The sequence below is a fragment of the Buteo buteo genome, chromosome 16 (assembly GCF_964188355.1).
Source record: "Buteo buteo chromosome 16, bButBut1.hap1.1, whole genome shotgun sequence".
NCBI lineage: Eukaryota > Metazoa > Chordata > Aves > Accipitriformes > Accipitridae > Buteo > Buteo buteo.
In genome coordinates this window covers 8148993-8164360 of record NC_134186.1, presented here as the reverse complement: position 1 = coordinate 8164360, position 15368 = coordinate 8148993, and the positions used below count along the sequence as shown (strand labels likewise).

General features: G+C 55.6%; 2 protein-coding genes across 3 annotated transcripts; both read right to left on the bottom strand.

Moving 5' to 3' along the window:
- Positions 1-3254: 3254 nt before the first annotated feature.
- On the bottom strand, positions 3255-6149 carry XKR8 (XK related 8). The gene is made up of 3 exons (XM_075047040.1): positions 5846-6149; positions 4972-5168; positions 3255-4195 (listed from the first exon to the last, which is right to left on the bottom strand). Exons 1-3 carry the CDS (start codon positions 6139-6141, stop codon positions 3456-3458), a joined length of 1233 nt encoding a protein of 410 aa, XP_074903141.1. The 5' UTR covers positions 6142-6149; the 3' UTR covers positions 3255-3455.
- Positions 6150-7372: 1223 nt separating this feature from the next.
- Positions 7373-15366, bottom strand: SMPDL3B (sphingomyelin phosphodiesterase acid like 3B). Of its 2 annotated transcripts, XM_075047725.1 has the most exons (8): positions 15224-15366; positions 14896-15109; positions 12057-12154; positions 11342-11485; positions 10581-10753; positions 10255-10435; positions 9516-9649; positions 7374-8409 (listed from the first exon to the last, which is right to left on the bottom strand). In XM_075047725.1, exons 1-8 carry the CDS (start codon positions 15273-15275, stop codon positions 8017-8019), a joined length of 1389 nt encoding a protein of 462 aa, XP_074903826.1. In that variant the 5' UTR covers positions 15276-15366; the 3' UTR covers positions 7374-8016. The 2 variants fall into 2 exon arrangements, with proteins under 2 accessions (XP_074903825.1, XP_074903826.1); XM_075047724.1 differs by having other exon boundaries at positions 7373-8409; positions 14896-15366.
- Positions 15367-15368: the final 2 nt, after the last annotated feature.

Below are 15368 nucleotides of genomic sequence, written 5' to 3'. Positions count from 1 at the left end.
AAATTGAGAGGAGATTCTCCAAGGTGGTTACAGGAGTTGGGAGTGGTCTGCTTTCCATCTAGCTCCTTGCGAGGTGTTGGCTTTGTGCTATGATCTCAGGCGGATGCTCTGGGTCTGCATATTTCCCCAGTAACTCTCTGCTTCAAGAGCATGCTGTCTGTGTAGAACCTGCTGCCTGCAAGCAACATGACCTCTTGTCCCATTAGAAAAATCTGAGGAGCCAATTTCTGCTGTAGGTGTTACTGAACAGCTCAGTGGAGGGGATGTCTTTTGGCTGCACCAAGAGCTGCCGCTCTGCTCGCAGCTGCTGACCCAGCGGAGCCCCTGGAACAAGCTGGGGACGTGCTGTTTAGTGCCCAGCAGCAGGGTTTGAAGAGGAGCAGGAGCCCATGGGCTGTGTTCGCCCATCTGCCGTGTACACAAGATGGAGAGCTCAGGTGTGTTATCGGGTGTTCCCACACAGCTGGGGCAGCCCATGTAGGTGTGTGCTGGTGTTTCACAGCAGCTTGGGGCCTGTGCAGAGCAGGGAGAGATGCCACAGGGCTACAGGTCCATTACTGCTGGGTCCATAGAGTCCAGTTCAGCTGGGGTCCATGTAAGGTGTCGTTACTGTGTCAGCCGGAGCGGAGCTGGTAGGAAGTGAGCTATGCCGAGAAGCAGCCCCATTGCTCCCAGGGTCTGAAATGTTACTAGAAGATCAGGATGTATTTGCAGTCACAGGAGAGTCTGTGCTGGATCCTGAACATCTCTCTGCGGGTCCCCAGCCCATCCAAAGGTCTCCTGTAAGCGGGTGTGGGAGATATCCCAGCCTGTGAAACAGCCTGTTCAGACTGGCTGAACCCACTCTGGCTGGTTGAACTTTGGGATTAACCCTGTGCCTTAACCTCGCACCATCTGGCATGGCTGAGCAGCCCCTTTGCTTCACTAATGTCCAAAGCAGCTTGCAGGAAAGCCGTGCTGGCCTGTGCTGGGAGGTGGGATGTGTTTTGCCCAGGCACTCGCAGCGAGTGCTGGACCCAAGGTACCAAGCAGCCTGGCAGCTGGCTGGCTTTGCTTTGTGTTTGTTTACTTTAAGATGTTTTAAGGAAATTTTAAGATGTTGGCAAAATTTTAGCTGAGTGTTGAACTCTTGCAGCCAGTGACATTTCATACCGATATTTATACGATGTTTCCTTGAATGTATGTAAAGTACTTTTATAATAGGAGGTTGATGGTACATTTCTGTGTTTATGTTTAATAAAGGTTGACCTGGCTATTTTATTTTTACCTCTGCTGGCTGAATTTAAGACTTTTGCTGTCTCTTGTATGGCAGGAACAGCATCTCTTTCTAAGCATTGATTTTCTTCTCTATGCTTTCCCGTTACCCCTGACCTGGCTGTAGCTGAACTGGTGACAAACCCAAATGCCTGAATGACAGCCAGTCTGCTGGCCTGGGGCGCTGACAGCAAGTCCCCCTGGGTGCTGCTGGCCTCCCCTCCAGCTTCACTGCAGCTGCGGAAGCTTTAAAAACCCCCTAATCTACTAATATTTCCTGCCTCCGAGAGCCTGGAGGGGGAGATGTCCGTGCTGGAGCTCATGGAAAGCAGCAGGATTCCCGCAGCCTGCAGCAGCCCTTGCAGGGACCCCTCGGCAGCAGGAGAGGGGTGAGCCCTGGGCACTGCTGGCTGCGGAGCTTTTGGTCTGTGTAATGGGAACTGTCCTATCAACTGGAAAAAAAAAAAAAATAAAGTCTTTATTTTCTATAGTCACTGCTTCAGCCTGTTCTCTGACACCCCTGCAATCAGTCCCTGTCCCCTGCCATGGCCTGGGCTGGGATTGCTGGCACCAACAGCGTTCAGGGTGATGGTGCCACAGGTCGCAGCGCAGCCACTGGCACAAGCAGCCACTTGAGAACCTGATCCTCTGGGGTGTCCTGTGGGAACCAGCAGTGGAGGTACCGGCTCCTTCGCTCTGCTGTGGTGCCCAGGGGAGGCACATGGTGCTTGGCTAGTCCCACACAAACTTCCCTTCCCTTTTTCTTTTGCACAAGGTCAACAGCCAACCCTCCTCCCAACTCTGCTGTGGTGCCACTGTCCTTGGCCACAGGCTTACAGTGTTATAGGAATAGCTGTAAAACAAGCATTTCAGATACTCCTCCAGCTGCATCCTGGTACAGGGGAGGTTCCCCTCCTGGGACAGGGTCCTGCTGGGAGCGTGGGCAACGGAGGCAAGGGGAAGGGGCGAAGGGCCAACAGTGGGCAGCAAGTATGTGCCACGGCTGCTGGCTGGGCAACAGCAAAAAAAGCCAGGGGCTGTTTTGGGGCCTGCTCGTGTTTTTGCACCAAGCTGGGGGGCAGCCCTGGCTGGGAAGCAGTTGGTGTCCGTGCCCAGGAGCCAGCACAGCCCCACACTGACCACATCAATGGCCACCTACAGCTGAGAAACCGGTCACAGCCAGTGCCAGCCTGGTCACCACGTCAGGAGCACCGCCCAGGGTGTGGTGGTGGTGGGAATGCCAGCAAAGGGACTATGACATGTCCATAATAAGCCAGAAGCACTGAGCCATGCTGCAGCCATACACCAGGACACAGCCGCTGGTCCCCCCTCCAGGATGGGTTCCCTTGGCGTTGCTGCACCCTGCCAGCCTCCACCCCACAATCAGCATTTGCTGCTCGAAGGAGAAAAGCAAAGATCCGGGGCAGCAGCAAAGGGGTGACCTGCCCAGCGTAGGCCCAAGCCCAGCTTCAAGCATCAAGCTTCAGCTCTGCCCCTCCCTCAGCCTGCAGCAGGAAGGGAGAGGGCACAAGGGACCTGGCAAATGGCAGAACCAATGTTTCTGTGCACAGAGAATCCACCTTGGAACATGCCCTGACCCTGCACCATCCTGCAACACCCTCCCCAGGGTGCAGGCACCCCCCTGCCCCTGCCCACCTGTGGCAGCTGCTCTCCCAACACAGGGGAGTCCCTGTCTCCTTCCCCATCCCTCTCTGAACATGGTGATAACAGGCGATCTTTAACCTTAACAGCAAAACAGGAGGAGGAAAACCCTGGCTGGAAACAGAAAGATCAGATAGCCACTGCCAAGGAGGGAACAAGTTCTCCCCCACCTACACCTACCTCCCCGAGCAGCAACGGCAGTAGTGGGCACAGGAGAGGCACAGAGAAAACAAACCAACCATCACTTTTTTTTTTTTTTTTGGAAAAACGCTAATAATAAATAACCAGAGAAGCTGACACTGCAGTGCAGTCACAACATGCTGGACGCCCCCACAAACACCATGGCTCTCCCCAAGGGCACAGCCATGGGAGCTGTGCTGTGTGCCATGGGACTCCCTGGGTGCTTGCACATCACCCCTGGTTTCTGCCAGGTCCCTCCAGCTGCCCAAAACAGCCTCGGGGGGGGGTGGCGGGGGGCAGAACTGGGAGCAGGACTAACAAATCTATCTTGCTGGCAAGTCACTTTGGAGAAGCCAGCCTCAGACAGCAGACTCAAGAGCAGCAGCCCCATTCAGGAAGCGCTGCCCCAGCGGCCAGGAGACCGGGAACTGGGCCTGGGCCAGCCACTGCATTCGCTTGTTCACGAGGTCTGGCACCGACAGTGAGCGGAACTCCAGCCCGTTGGTCCTCCCACTGGCATCCACCTCATCAAAGCCGCCCTCTTGCTGCGCCTGCACGTTGGGGTGCAGCCACTTGTAGTAGGTGACTCTCAGCACCAGCCCCAGCAGGTAGCAGGGCAGGGCAGTGGAAACCACCGGGATGAGGTACGAGTGCTCGTCAGAGGGGGACCGGCACCAGAGCCACGACAGGGCCAGCAGCATGCTGTCCACCAGGATGAAGCTGTGATAGATGATGCTGCGGTACAGTGTCCTCCCCTGTGCCACATTGAACCAGCTGAAGTAGAGGATCACGGCCACCATGGCCCGGTAGAGCTGCTCGGGGCCAGGTGACTCCATGAAGTCCGTGCCCTGCAGGCTGACCCAGAGGAACATCGCCAGCCACACAAGCGGGAAGTGGATAGCCACGCCATAGGGCCAGAGCAAGGCAAAGAGGGCAACAGCGAGGATGCGGGGGCAGATGAGGAAGAGGTTCCACAGGAAGTAGATGATGGAGGAGCCCAGGCTCAGCTCATACTTGTCCTGCAAGAAGGAGCGCAGAGACTGATGGTAGTCCAGTAGAGACCAGGTCACACACAGGAAGGCAGTGCAGATCCCCAGTCCTGCAAACACAGTGGTAGAGATGCTGAGGGCAGATTGAGGGGGGGCCCAAGCCAGCTCAAACCTCCCCCTGCCCAGCATTGCTAAATCGAGCATCCCACCAGCTCGCAAAGCAGCTGCTGCAGAGGGCCAGAGCCTCAGCACCTGCATCTCTCCCCCTGCCTTCTACCCTCCCCGAGGAGGAGGCTGGTGCCCGCCCTTGCCCAGGAGATGGGGAAAAAGCGACGAGACCGAGCGGCTCTGCAGAGCCTGTCTCCCAGCCAGAGAAGCCCTCAGCCCACACAGGCAGGAGGAGATGAGTGCTGGCTCCACCCAACCAGCACATGGCTGGGCTTCCCATTTCACTGCAGTGACACTTGCTCCCCACCCCAGGACGGGCACCAAAGCGCCTCCTCGGCAGCCTGCACTCCACCCTCCGTCCACATCCACAACAGCTTCTCCCTGCTCCCCAGTGGGCTCCTGATTTCTCTACATGACCCTCAGTCTCTCCTGGGGCACATAGGGGAATGACCACACAGGTCACCCAGCTTCAACCTCCCACCCCAAGCCCAGCATAGTCACTGGGGCATGCAAGTGCACAACAGGCATCCAGCCTCTTGTGTATCACATGAAGGGAAGGAGTGATGTGGAGAATGACACCTCAAGCAAGGACAGACGAACAGTGTCCTCCTGGGTCCTGCAGCCCCCAGACAGCCCATCTGGTCTGTCCCTTCCAAGCCCGCTCTGACTTCAAGCCTGGACCCCCGCAGACCCCCTGCCCTAGCCCCAGACCCCTCACCCTGGGAGGGCTCTGCCTTGTTTGTCTGCAGGATAACGTAGAGGAGCAGGGTGAGCTGTGGGGTGTTCTCCAGGAAGGTCTCAAAGAGGCGCAGCATGCTGATGTCGTGGGAGAGGAAGGCCATGCGTCTCTGCTCCTCCTCCTCCTCTGCCTTTGCCCAGCACACCTTCCAGCCCACCTTCAGAGCGTGGAGGCACCTGTGTGGGGACCCAGCCAGCGGTGAGGGGCTGCTGGGTGGCAACGCAGCACGCCCCTCGATCCTCACATTGCCCTGGCAGGACAACTTGAAATGCTCCGGTTTATGCTGTTTTCTTCCCCCCGGAGGGGAGGCACGGTGCAGCCACGCTGCTTCCCCAAACAGCCGGGAGAGCTGAGGCTGAGACAAGGTTTTGAGGTGTTCGCTGCTCCCCCAGGATCCAACACCCAGCCCTGCTCCATTTGGCAGGAGGCTTCTGGCAGCAGTGACAGCACCGGAGCAAACCTGATCCTCTGGGACCTGGGCGGGAAACTTCGGCTAGAGGGAGGGGGGGTGGCTCCCACCGACATGTTTCTACCGGGCTCCAACCCGGGGCTGGGCCAAACCGCTCTGTCCGGGCAGTCCCTCGGACATCCCGACAGCCGGGGATGGGGGCACGGGTGTTGGGACGTCCAAGGGGCTCCCCGGGCAGGGCGGTAAATGCAGGGGGTCGGGCCCCTGTCCCCCCCCGCAGGAGCAGGGTGAGGGGGCAGCGTGGGAGGGCAGGGGGGAGGCTGGGGCGGAGCGGAGGGGCCGGGGCGGGGGGTGGGCAGGCACCAGAGCGCCGCCGGAGGGATGCCGGGTGGGATGCCTCGGGGGGTACCGGAAGAACGCAGCGGTGGGGGTGCGGTACCGTACCTGAAGAGGAAGCCGAGCTGGAGGAGGTGGAGGGCGGCGAGCAGCCACCGGGGCACGTCGGGGCGCAGGGCGGGCGGGTCGGAGCGGAGCCAGAGCCAGCTGCAGGCCTGGGTGGCGACCGAGGCGGCGGCCAGCAGCGCCAGCGCCAGCGCGGCCCAGCCGGGCTGCCCGCCCCGCGCGTACTCCGCCGCCACCCACCCGTCGGCGCACACGTCCAGCGCCGCCGCCGCCGCCCCCGCCGCCGCCAGCAGCAGCTGCCGCGGCCCGAACCGCGGCGGGGCGGCCCGCGGCGCCATCGGCGGGACCGGCGCGGCCCCGCCCCGGGCAGGCCCCGCCCCGGGCAGGCCCCGCCCCCTCCCGGAGCCGCCGCCGCCGCCGCCGCGGAAGGACGCGCTCTTGCCCCCTCCCGGGGAGCGGCACCCGCTGCCCGCCCCCTGCCCGCAGCCCCGCGGGGCTCCCCGCACTCGGCGGCTCTGCCACCCCCCCGCCAGACAGACCACGGCCTCGAGCCACGAACTGGCGCTCGCCGGCACTGCTTTCTCCGCGACCTTTCCGGTCCTGCACGGCAGCTAACCCCCCGCCTCCGCCGCGGGAAGGCCTGCAGCCCTCGACGCGAGCGTCCACCCGCGCCCCTCCCCAGGAGGCTGCTTCAAAAGAAACCAGGCGATCGACGCCACCCCAGGAAGCGGGTCTGGGAAGCGTCCGCCTTGTAGTCCCGTTGCAAGCGGGAGGATTTCAGGACAGGGCTGAGGCCAGCGCTACCGAGCGCCTCCCCCGCTCTTCCCTTTCAGGGCAGCGCTCACCCCAGGGAGCTCCGGTGCAGCGGAGCCGGGGGGCACAGGGCCCAGCCGGGGGCAGCCAGCCCCGAGGCACTGGCAGAGGGGGCCCCGGCCGGTTTCAGACTCCCACACCGAACTGGCTGCCCTAGGGCGGGCCAGGAGCGCCCTGGCACGACCCGCAACACCGCTCCAGCACACGCTCTGAAGCGGTACCAGGGGCAAATGCCAACCGCGGCCGCGAAGCCCCAGCACCGCAGGCAGACGTTCCTCCTGCGCCCTCGCTCCTCTTCGGATGCAACGCATCCGTTCCACCGCGGCCGCCCCAGTGGGCACGCCACCACCTTTGTGTGCCCAGCCTACGCTGCTCCACTGGCGGGCTTGGGTCCTCGCCCCCGCAGCCTCCTCCGCTCTCGGACCCTGCGCCCGTGCCTTTCTGGGTTCCTCGTGTGCTCAGGCCACGTGTTCTGAGCACAACACCCCGCTGCCTTGTGAGCTCCCACTCTGCCACGTCAGACTCTGGGAGAACCCAGAGCTGCCTTTCACAGACAACACCAATATTCCTTCTGCATCTCCTTCACCCAAGCCTAAAGGGTCCCATGCCATCACTTTGTATTGGTTCCCTCAAGGTTCTCAGACAAGCTAGCAAAGCCCAAGGTTGGTAAATCACCAAAGCGTTCAAGGTCAGCTTGCAATGCCCAGCTGAAGGAAGAAACTAAGTGGATGCAAGTTAAGAGAGCACAAAGGGAAGAGCTGTTTATGTTCAGCAATTGGGGGAAAAAAATAAATAAAAACTTAAATAATAATAATCAAGCTTCTTGCCCTGGAGCCTTGTCTTGGGCACTGACACATGAAAGTCATGGCCCAAGCTTGCTGAAGTTCATACACCATCAAATGAAGAACTAATCCCACCTGGCTCTGCTCATAAGCCGAAGGCAGGGCTGCTGCTGTACAAGGCCACCAAAACAAGACCTTCCAGGTCACCAGTTGTGTGGTCTTTCCAGAAGCGAAGCGTGTGCCAACATGAGAAACCCACCTGGGAGCAGACTCCCCAGGAACAAGTGGCAGCTCACAGCTCTCATGCACAGTAAGTTAAAGTCCACCGGGAAGCCTGGTCTCCGCCAGATTTGTGAGACTACCTCAGAAGTCACAGCGTAAGGGGGACAGACTCCCTGATGCAAGTCAGTCTGGCACAAAAAGACTTTGTAGCAATCACTGCCCTTTCCTGATACATCAAGCTTTTCTAGATTTCAGATCAACATCACAGAGCTTTTAGTAAAGCCACTGATTTTGTCTTGGTTTCAGAGTAAGTTCTCAATGCCAAAAGCATTCACAATTGCCAATTCATGTGCATCGTGAACTCATGCTCTCTTCGTTTTCTCTTGCTCTCAGTCATTACAGCGCTTGCTGGGGACTAAGAAGTCCTAAGAGCAAGCAGAAAAATAAAAGCCGAACACTGATGACGGCAGAGGCAGAGCTGCTGGTTTTAACACACTCATTGTATTTTGTAAAATCAACTTCCCTGATGGCACAAACATGATCAACACGGCAGGCCTCCTCGCATGGGGTGAGGTCATATCTGACAGAGTTAAACTCATAGTACTGCTGCAGATAGTGCGGATCCTTTGATATCCTCTCCAGCACCGTTTGCATGGAGTGCAGAGAGCCATCAGGGACTTGGAACGCTTCTGTCAGCCTATACTCTTCCTCCCACGTTGGGAACTCTTCCTCCCACGTTGAGGCCATCATGTTGGCACGAGTTAGGTTCAAGTAGTAAGTCACCATATCCTACAGGGAGAGAAAAACAAAACGAGGACAAGTGAGGAAAGGATCGGCCCTTGAGTGAAATATTTGGCTTGGATGGAATCATCCACTTCTCCCAGATGCTGGTGTGCAGCACCACAGACACATGTATTCACTGCAGGCAGTGCATCTCCCTGCCCAACAAGGGGTGAGCTGCCTCCCGACAGGTGCTTTCTACAGATGTGTGAACCTGGGGACAGACACCTCAGATGAAAGCCTCCAGAACTCACCACAAAAGCATCCTGTTTCATAAGGGATGAAGGGATGGCTTTTCTCTGCTTGACTTTTATCTCCAAACATCAGGAAGTTTGAGCATGGCCTGCTTCAAAATCACTCTTATTTACTACCAACATTATCCACTGGCAGAAGCAAAGGTTAAGTAGTGTTACTTACTGAGTGATTTTCTCAACCGTGAACAAACTAAAAAAAATAAAGTTTTTCACAACTTCTGCTCTCAGTCTTTCCCTCTTTGCTTCACTAGCTCCCTAGTCTTCCACAGTGTATTTCCACACTCATTTCTCATGCTATAAACATGCAAACAGAGCATCTACAGAGCTGCTTTATCCATGGCAAAGAAAGGCACAAAGACCCCAACCTCCACCTCTTTGCAAATAAGAGACAGAGGAAACAGAAGCTGCCCCTACAATTCACCTAAATTCAGATCCATTACAAATGAATAAATTTAGCAAGCAGGGGGACCCAAATAAAGTTCTAGATGGCTAAAAGTTTTTGGAGGCAGTTTGACAAGTCTGTTAGTCCTCAAAGAGGAGTTGTGCAATCCACATTACCTGGGTAGTAACAAGCATCAAAGGAAACTAGCTACAGACATGAAGAACACAACAAAACCGGTCCTGCACTGCCCTGGGGAACTCATCCCAGCAAAAGGCCTGGGCCAGCTGACTGCAGTCACCTTGCCTTCACTCACTGATGTTCTCACTAAATTTTTGTGCTAGACATGAATCTGAAATAACTTGGTTTGGGTCCTCTCCTTCATAGCTGCTTGGGTCCTGTAGTCTTGCCTGTTAAAACCACATGGAGGAATTAAAGTACTCTTCTAGAACTGCAGCATGCAGCACGTGGGGATCCCCTACCAACACTTGAAGGGTGTCTGGATCATAGTCGATCACCCGAATCCCAGGGTTGTTGGCTCCATTGTTCACTCCAGGTAATGTTGTTTTCCAGGGAGTCACTCCAGGGGCCAGGAACATGACATTGATTGGAGAACCTTAACAGAAAGGCAAAACAACCCACGAATAGGGACCTTTGCTTGTATCACACCCTGTCCACGCTGCAGTGAGCACCCCAGGAACCGATCACACTGCAAACAGCAGCTTTGTCACCAGCCCTAGTTACAACAGCACACGCGTAAAGATCAGCACATTGAACAGCATCAGGGGTTGAACATGGGACTGCTGCAGCTGAGAAAAGGCTTTCCACTGCTGTCGAAGACTCTTGCAGTGAGGGTGCGCAAGAGAACCACGCTCAGCAAAGGAGACCCAGAGCACTACCCGTAACCCCAATGCAAAGATTAGCAACTGCTCCCTTATGTCTCAGCTGATGTCCAAACCCATCAATAGGGAGCAGGCAAGAAGTTGCAAGGCATTGAGAGGAAACAACAAAATGGAAGGTAAACAGGAAGGAGGGCTGGACCTACAGGCTGGGGGTGGAGATCAGAACCACTGTTGTCTCTTGTTGATCAAAGCACTTCACAAGCCTTTTCTGACTTCTCAGCTACATTTAGCTAACAGCCACTGAAAACTCTAATCAACAGTGATTTTCTGGGCATTGGCAGAGCTATCACACAAATGCTCACGTGGCCAGAACCGGTACCTGTATCACTGTAAAACATCCGAAAGCTGTCTGTGTGATGGTGCCCAAAAAACTGGGCAGCAATCACCCTGTGGTGCTTCTGCACAATTTTCAAGTATCGTTCATTAAAGCCACTCCGGAACCAGGGCATGCCTCGTTTCTTCTCGAAGAAGCCAGGAGGGACGTGCCCCACAATGTAGACCTACAAAAGCAGGAGTTGCACTAAATGCAAAGCCCGCACTTCCCTCACTGTGCTGTGATGGCACAGAGGGGAGAGCAGGAGCAAGAAGAGCTTCCAGGCTGGGAGAAGCCCTCTACAGAGTTTGCTTGTTCATTTCTTTTAATACCATTTCATCTGCTCTAGAGGCATTGGTCAGTGTTTCTTCCAGCCACTGGAACTGCCCTCCAGGATCTTCCTCACCAGCTGTCTCATTATTCTTGTCATAGTATAGATTGGTATTGAGCACAACCATTCGCCCCCTCGTCCTTGGGCTGGGCAGCTTCTCACTGTAGAAAGCTCCTGAAAAATGCAACCGACAGGGAAAGAGCTGGAGGTCTGGTCACGCTGATTGCTGTGACCCCCAGATCCCTTTGTTTCCATTCCTCTCAGCATTCCTTGGCAACAGCCACAGCAGAGTCACTGTCTGGACAAGGGGCCAGCAGCGCTCTGACCACCCCAGGATGGGTATTTGGAACGACTCTTCCCCATGTGCCTCTTGTCATGCCTCTCAAGGTGAAGGGAGGCCCTGCATGGGGACAGTGTGCAGCACCAGGAGCTGGGCAGCTCTAGAGAGCCAAAGTGCTGCCTGTACCTGCAGCTTTCTTAAAAGATCTTTTTAATCCCACTGAAGCTGACCACTCTGCATTCTCCGAAGGGACACTTTCCAGTAACTCAAGGAAAGCAGGAGAGAGTAAAGCATAAAGAAATTTATTTTCTCACAAGCAGGAGAACTCAGTGCCAGAAATCAGCATTAAATTGGACCCTTCCTCTGCAAATACTCTATAAATACTGTTGCTCTGAGCATAGAAGCAGGGAAAACCATTCATGGTATTCTCCTAACCACCCCCATCTCCCAGAGAGCTGCCAACATGAGCCAGTGGTGCATACCTGCTCTGAAAAGAGGAGTGGAAGCATCATTCAGCCAGGAACGCCACAGTTCAGCTGTTCGGTTGTAGATCCTGTGCTCCTTCCCTGGAAACTGATTCTTGGGGTGGAAGTCATGATTGCCCATCGCTGCATAGACTTTAGTATCTAGAGACAGAGAAAAGGAGGCACAGAGGAATCCATGCTTGCTTCAGAGTTCCTCAGCACCAAAGCTCCCTGAGACACTCACAGACTTGGAAAGAACAGCATGAATTGAGAGCTTTGCAAAAGCGAATCATCCACACCACAGCCATATGGTTGCATTGACTGGGGCTACAACACTGCAAAGACCATCCCTCCTCGGGACAAGCCACCCCAGAGCCATGGCTTTACAGATGAATCAGTGAGTTTTCACCACCAATAACGCTCCTTCCCCCACTGCTGACATGGATTAAGCGTGAGGAAAACTTGCAGCCTTTTCTGTCTTAATGACTAATTAGAGAAATGTTTATTTTCCTCTCTTCTGAGTGAGTTAACCTGAAACAATGAGTGTGCATCAGACACCTCAATTCAGACACACCTCATGCCATACAGCAACTAGGAAGAGGACAAACAACTCCCAATGACCACAGGCCTTCCATGCCTTTCCCTTTTCCAATTCTGTCATTTTTCCACCGTGGCAAGCTCTTCTTATGAGACTCTGTGCCCTTCCTCCCCTTCTCATCCCCAGAAATCCTACCTGGAAATGTCTCTTTTATCAGAGAAGTCAGATTTTCTATTATGTGCAGAACCTTTTCTTCTCCAAGCTTCTCATTGGGGACATGAGGAGTATCATCTCTAGAAAAATAAAAGCAGCACAGTCACTGTCTGTGACTAGCAGGTCAAATGCTTGAAGTGATAAGCTGTATTGGGTTTGTGTGGCAAGGTTTTGGTAGCGGGGGTTACAGGGGTGGCTTCTGTGAGAAGCTGCTAGAAGCTTCCCCTATGTCCAATACAGCCAATGCCAGCTGGCTCCAAGACATACCCACTGCCCGCCAAGGCTAGGCCCATCAGCGACAGTAGTAGCACCTGTGTGATAACATATTTAAGAAGGGAAAAAAATTGCAGGGGGCACAGCAACTGCAGCCAGAGAGAGGAGTGAGAACATGTGAGAGAAACAACCCTGCAGACACCCAGGTCAGTGAAGAAGGAGGGGGAGGAGGTGCTCCAGGCACTGGAGCAGAGATTCCCCTGCAGCCCATGGTGAAGACCATGGTGAGGCACGTTGTCCCCCTGCAGCCCATGGAGGTTCACAGTGGAGCAGATCTCCACCTGCAGCCCATGGAAGACCCCACGCCAGAGCAGGGGGATGCTTGAAGGAGGCTGTGACCCTGTGGGAAGCCCGCGTTGGAGCAGGCTCCTGGCAGGACCTCCAGATCCGTGGAGAGAGGAGCCCACGAAGCAGGTTTTCTGGCAGGACTTGTGACCCTACAGGGGACCCACACTGGAACAGTGTACTCCTGAAGGACTGCAGCCCATGGGAGGGACCCACGCTGGAGCAGTTCATGGAAGACTGTCTCCCACGGGAGAGACCCCATGGTGGAGCAGGGGAAGAGTGTGAGGAGTCCTGCCTCTGAAGAGGAAGGAGCGGCAGAGACAAGAAGTGATGAACTGATGGTAGCGCCCACTCCCCGTCCCCCTGCACCACTGGGGGGGGAGGGGAGGGGGAGGGTAGGTGGAGAATCCGGGAGTGAAGCTGTGCCCGGGAAGAAGGGAGGGGTGGGGGAAGGTGTTTTAAGATTTGGTTTTATTTCTCATTACCCAACTCTGGTTGATTGGCAATAAATTAAGTTTATTTTCCCAAAGTAGAGTCTGTTTTGCCTGTGACTAATTGGTTGAATGATGTCTCCCTGTCCTTATCTCTATCCACGAGCCCTTTGTTACATTTTCTCTCCCCTGTTCAGCTGAGGGGGTGGCAGTGATAGAGCAGCTTTGGTGGACACCTAGCCTCCAGCCAGGGTCAACCTACCACATAAGCAAGGCAGAGAAACTTGCTTATTGCTCTTTCTTTGAGCCTTCTAGAAAATAAAGTTAAAGCTTTTGGGGGCAGGAACCAGCACTATGTTAACTGGCCGAGGCACTGAAGGAGTTTCAAGGAATTGCTCAAAGTGAAAACAGGCTCCACTTTATTCTACCTTGAAAAATCCATACACAAGCATAGGAAATGGAGGCTCACTCTGCCTCAGTGCATTTAATAGGCACTAAAGCTGACTAGAAAGATTGCAAGGAACAGCATTTTGCAACCTCAGGTCAACATCTGATCAGCAATAGTGAAGCAAAGCTGTTTGCACAGCTGTTCGAACAGCAGGATAACAACTCTCATTAAAATGAAACAAAGGAATGCCTCCAAAAGTGCAGCAGACACAAACTTCTATGTTTTCACTAATATACTTATGGCATTTGTAGATGATGCTGGGCTGTCAGCAAGCCCATTGAAGAGGAAGATCAAAATTCAACATGATGTCAAAGAACTGGGGGAAATAATTTGAAGGAAAAAGAAAAGTCAACATAAAGTCATAAGGACCGATAACTACTTCCAAGTAGGAACAATCATCTGCAGAGACAGAAAATGAAAACGCGGGGTCAGGCAACAGCACTACAAACTAGGACTAGAGCTTACAGCAGGTTACAGGTTGATGTTGCACTGTTAGAAGAAGAGCAAATGTTACAAGGGGACATATATACTTAAAATAATCACGCAAAATAAACTTTTACTGTCTGCAAGTGCTATTGAGGCCTCCTGTGGAATAGGGTGCCCACTTCTGGAGGCCACACTAGGAGAAAACATGGGGAGGCTCTTCATACTTATAAAGCAAAACAGACCCTTTTTGAGACAAGTCTCCCAGATGCCTCGTCACAGTTTGAAGAAATGCTGCACGTCTATTTTGCAAAGCTCTCCTCCCACTGCCTCTAACAGGCAGGATTAGGTGCACCAACAGAAAGAGCACGTCCCATTCCCTCAAGCGTTCCAGGTACTCAGAGCTTGTGTGAAGTCAGACAGGGCTGGCAACAATTAAAAAGAAAGGGAAGGACAATCCTTTCCTTACCTTACTGTTTCTCACTGCTGGGGCTTGTTGGGAGCCTCTTGCTGGCGTCGAGAGGCCTCGTTGTAGTTATGCTCTCCCCTAAGCCTCCACTTTGCATCATAAGGCACATCCTTACCTTACCTCTTCAAAACGGTTGCCACGTAGAGACCTGGATCACCCACAAGCCCCAGCCCTCCAGCTGCCCCTTCTCCCATCCAACGCCTGGCAACCCTCTGAGCAGGCAGCACCGTGCCACAGCCCGAGGGCAATGCGTGGCCCCAGAACCCCCACTGTCGATGCCTGGAATATTTGGCGTTTCTCCTCTCCGAGAAGCATCTCTCTAACTAGGCAGACACCGTCCCTCAGCCCCCAGGACTGCAGCAGGAGGACGGAGAAAGCGAGCTGAGGAGAGCCCCACCAGTGGCGGGTTCAGAGCCCCTCCAACCGCCGCTGCTGGGGGGGCGGCCGGGCAGCGGATTCCCCCCTCCCGGCGGGACGCCGACCCATCCTCACCCGGTCCAGAGGACGAAGTCCGGCCGCTGCAGGCGGTTCCTCATGGCGCGGACTGCGGAGGCGAGCAGGCGCCAGGGCGCGTCGCAGAGGTAACTGCCCCAGGGCCCGGCGGCGGGCACGGCCCGGGAGCCGGCCGAGGGGCACACCTGCCCGGCACCCGCCGCCGCCTCGTAGTCGGGGTCCCAGTGGAGGTCGGTGACGTGCCAGAAGCGCCCTACCGCCGCCGGGAGACGCCGACGCTCACCGAGGGGCGCGGGGCTGCCGCCGGGCGCCGCTCGGGGTCCCCCGCCCGTCCGGCCGGGGAGCAGGACATGCTGCCTCCCCTTACCTGACAGGGCCGCGGCCAGCGGGCAGAGCAGGAGGAGCGCGACGGGCTGCATGTCGGCCAGCGGCTGGGCTGGGCTGGGCGCGGCTGGGCTGCCGTGCCGTGCCGTGCCGTGCCGTGCCGTGCCCCGCCCCTCACCTGAGGGCGG

Coding starts and splice junctions, on each gene's coding strand:
- XKR8 (XM_075047040.1), bottom strand. CDS start 6,141: ATGGCGCCGCGGGCCGCCCCGCCGCGGTTCGGGCCGCGGCAGCTGCTG. Junction 5,169..5,845: donor CAGCTCGGCTTCCTCTTCAG/GTACGGTACCGC, acceptor GTCCCCACACAG/GTGCCTCCACGCTCTGAAGG. Junction 4,196..4,971: donor CAAGGCAGAGCCCTCCCAGG/GTGAGGGGTCTG, acceptor CTGTGTTTGCAG/GACTGGGGATCTGCACTGCC.
- SMPDL3B (XM_075047724.1), bottom strand. CDS start 15,275: ATGCAGCCCGTCGCGCTCCTCCTGCTCTGCCCGCTGGCCGCGGCCCTG. Junction 11,486..12,056: donor GATAAAAGAGACATTTCCAG/GTAGGATTTCTG, acceptor CTCTGTCTCTAG/ATACTAAAGTCTATGCAGCG. Junction 10,436..10,580: donor CCTCTAGAGCAGATGAAATG/GTATTAAAAGAA, acceptor CTGCTTTTGTAG/GTCTACATTGTGGGGCACGT.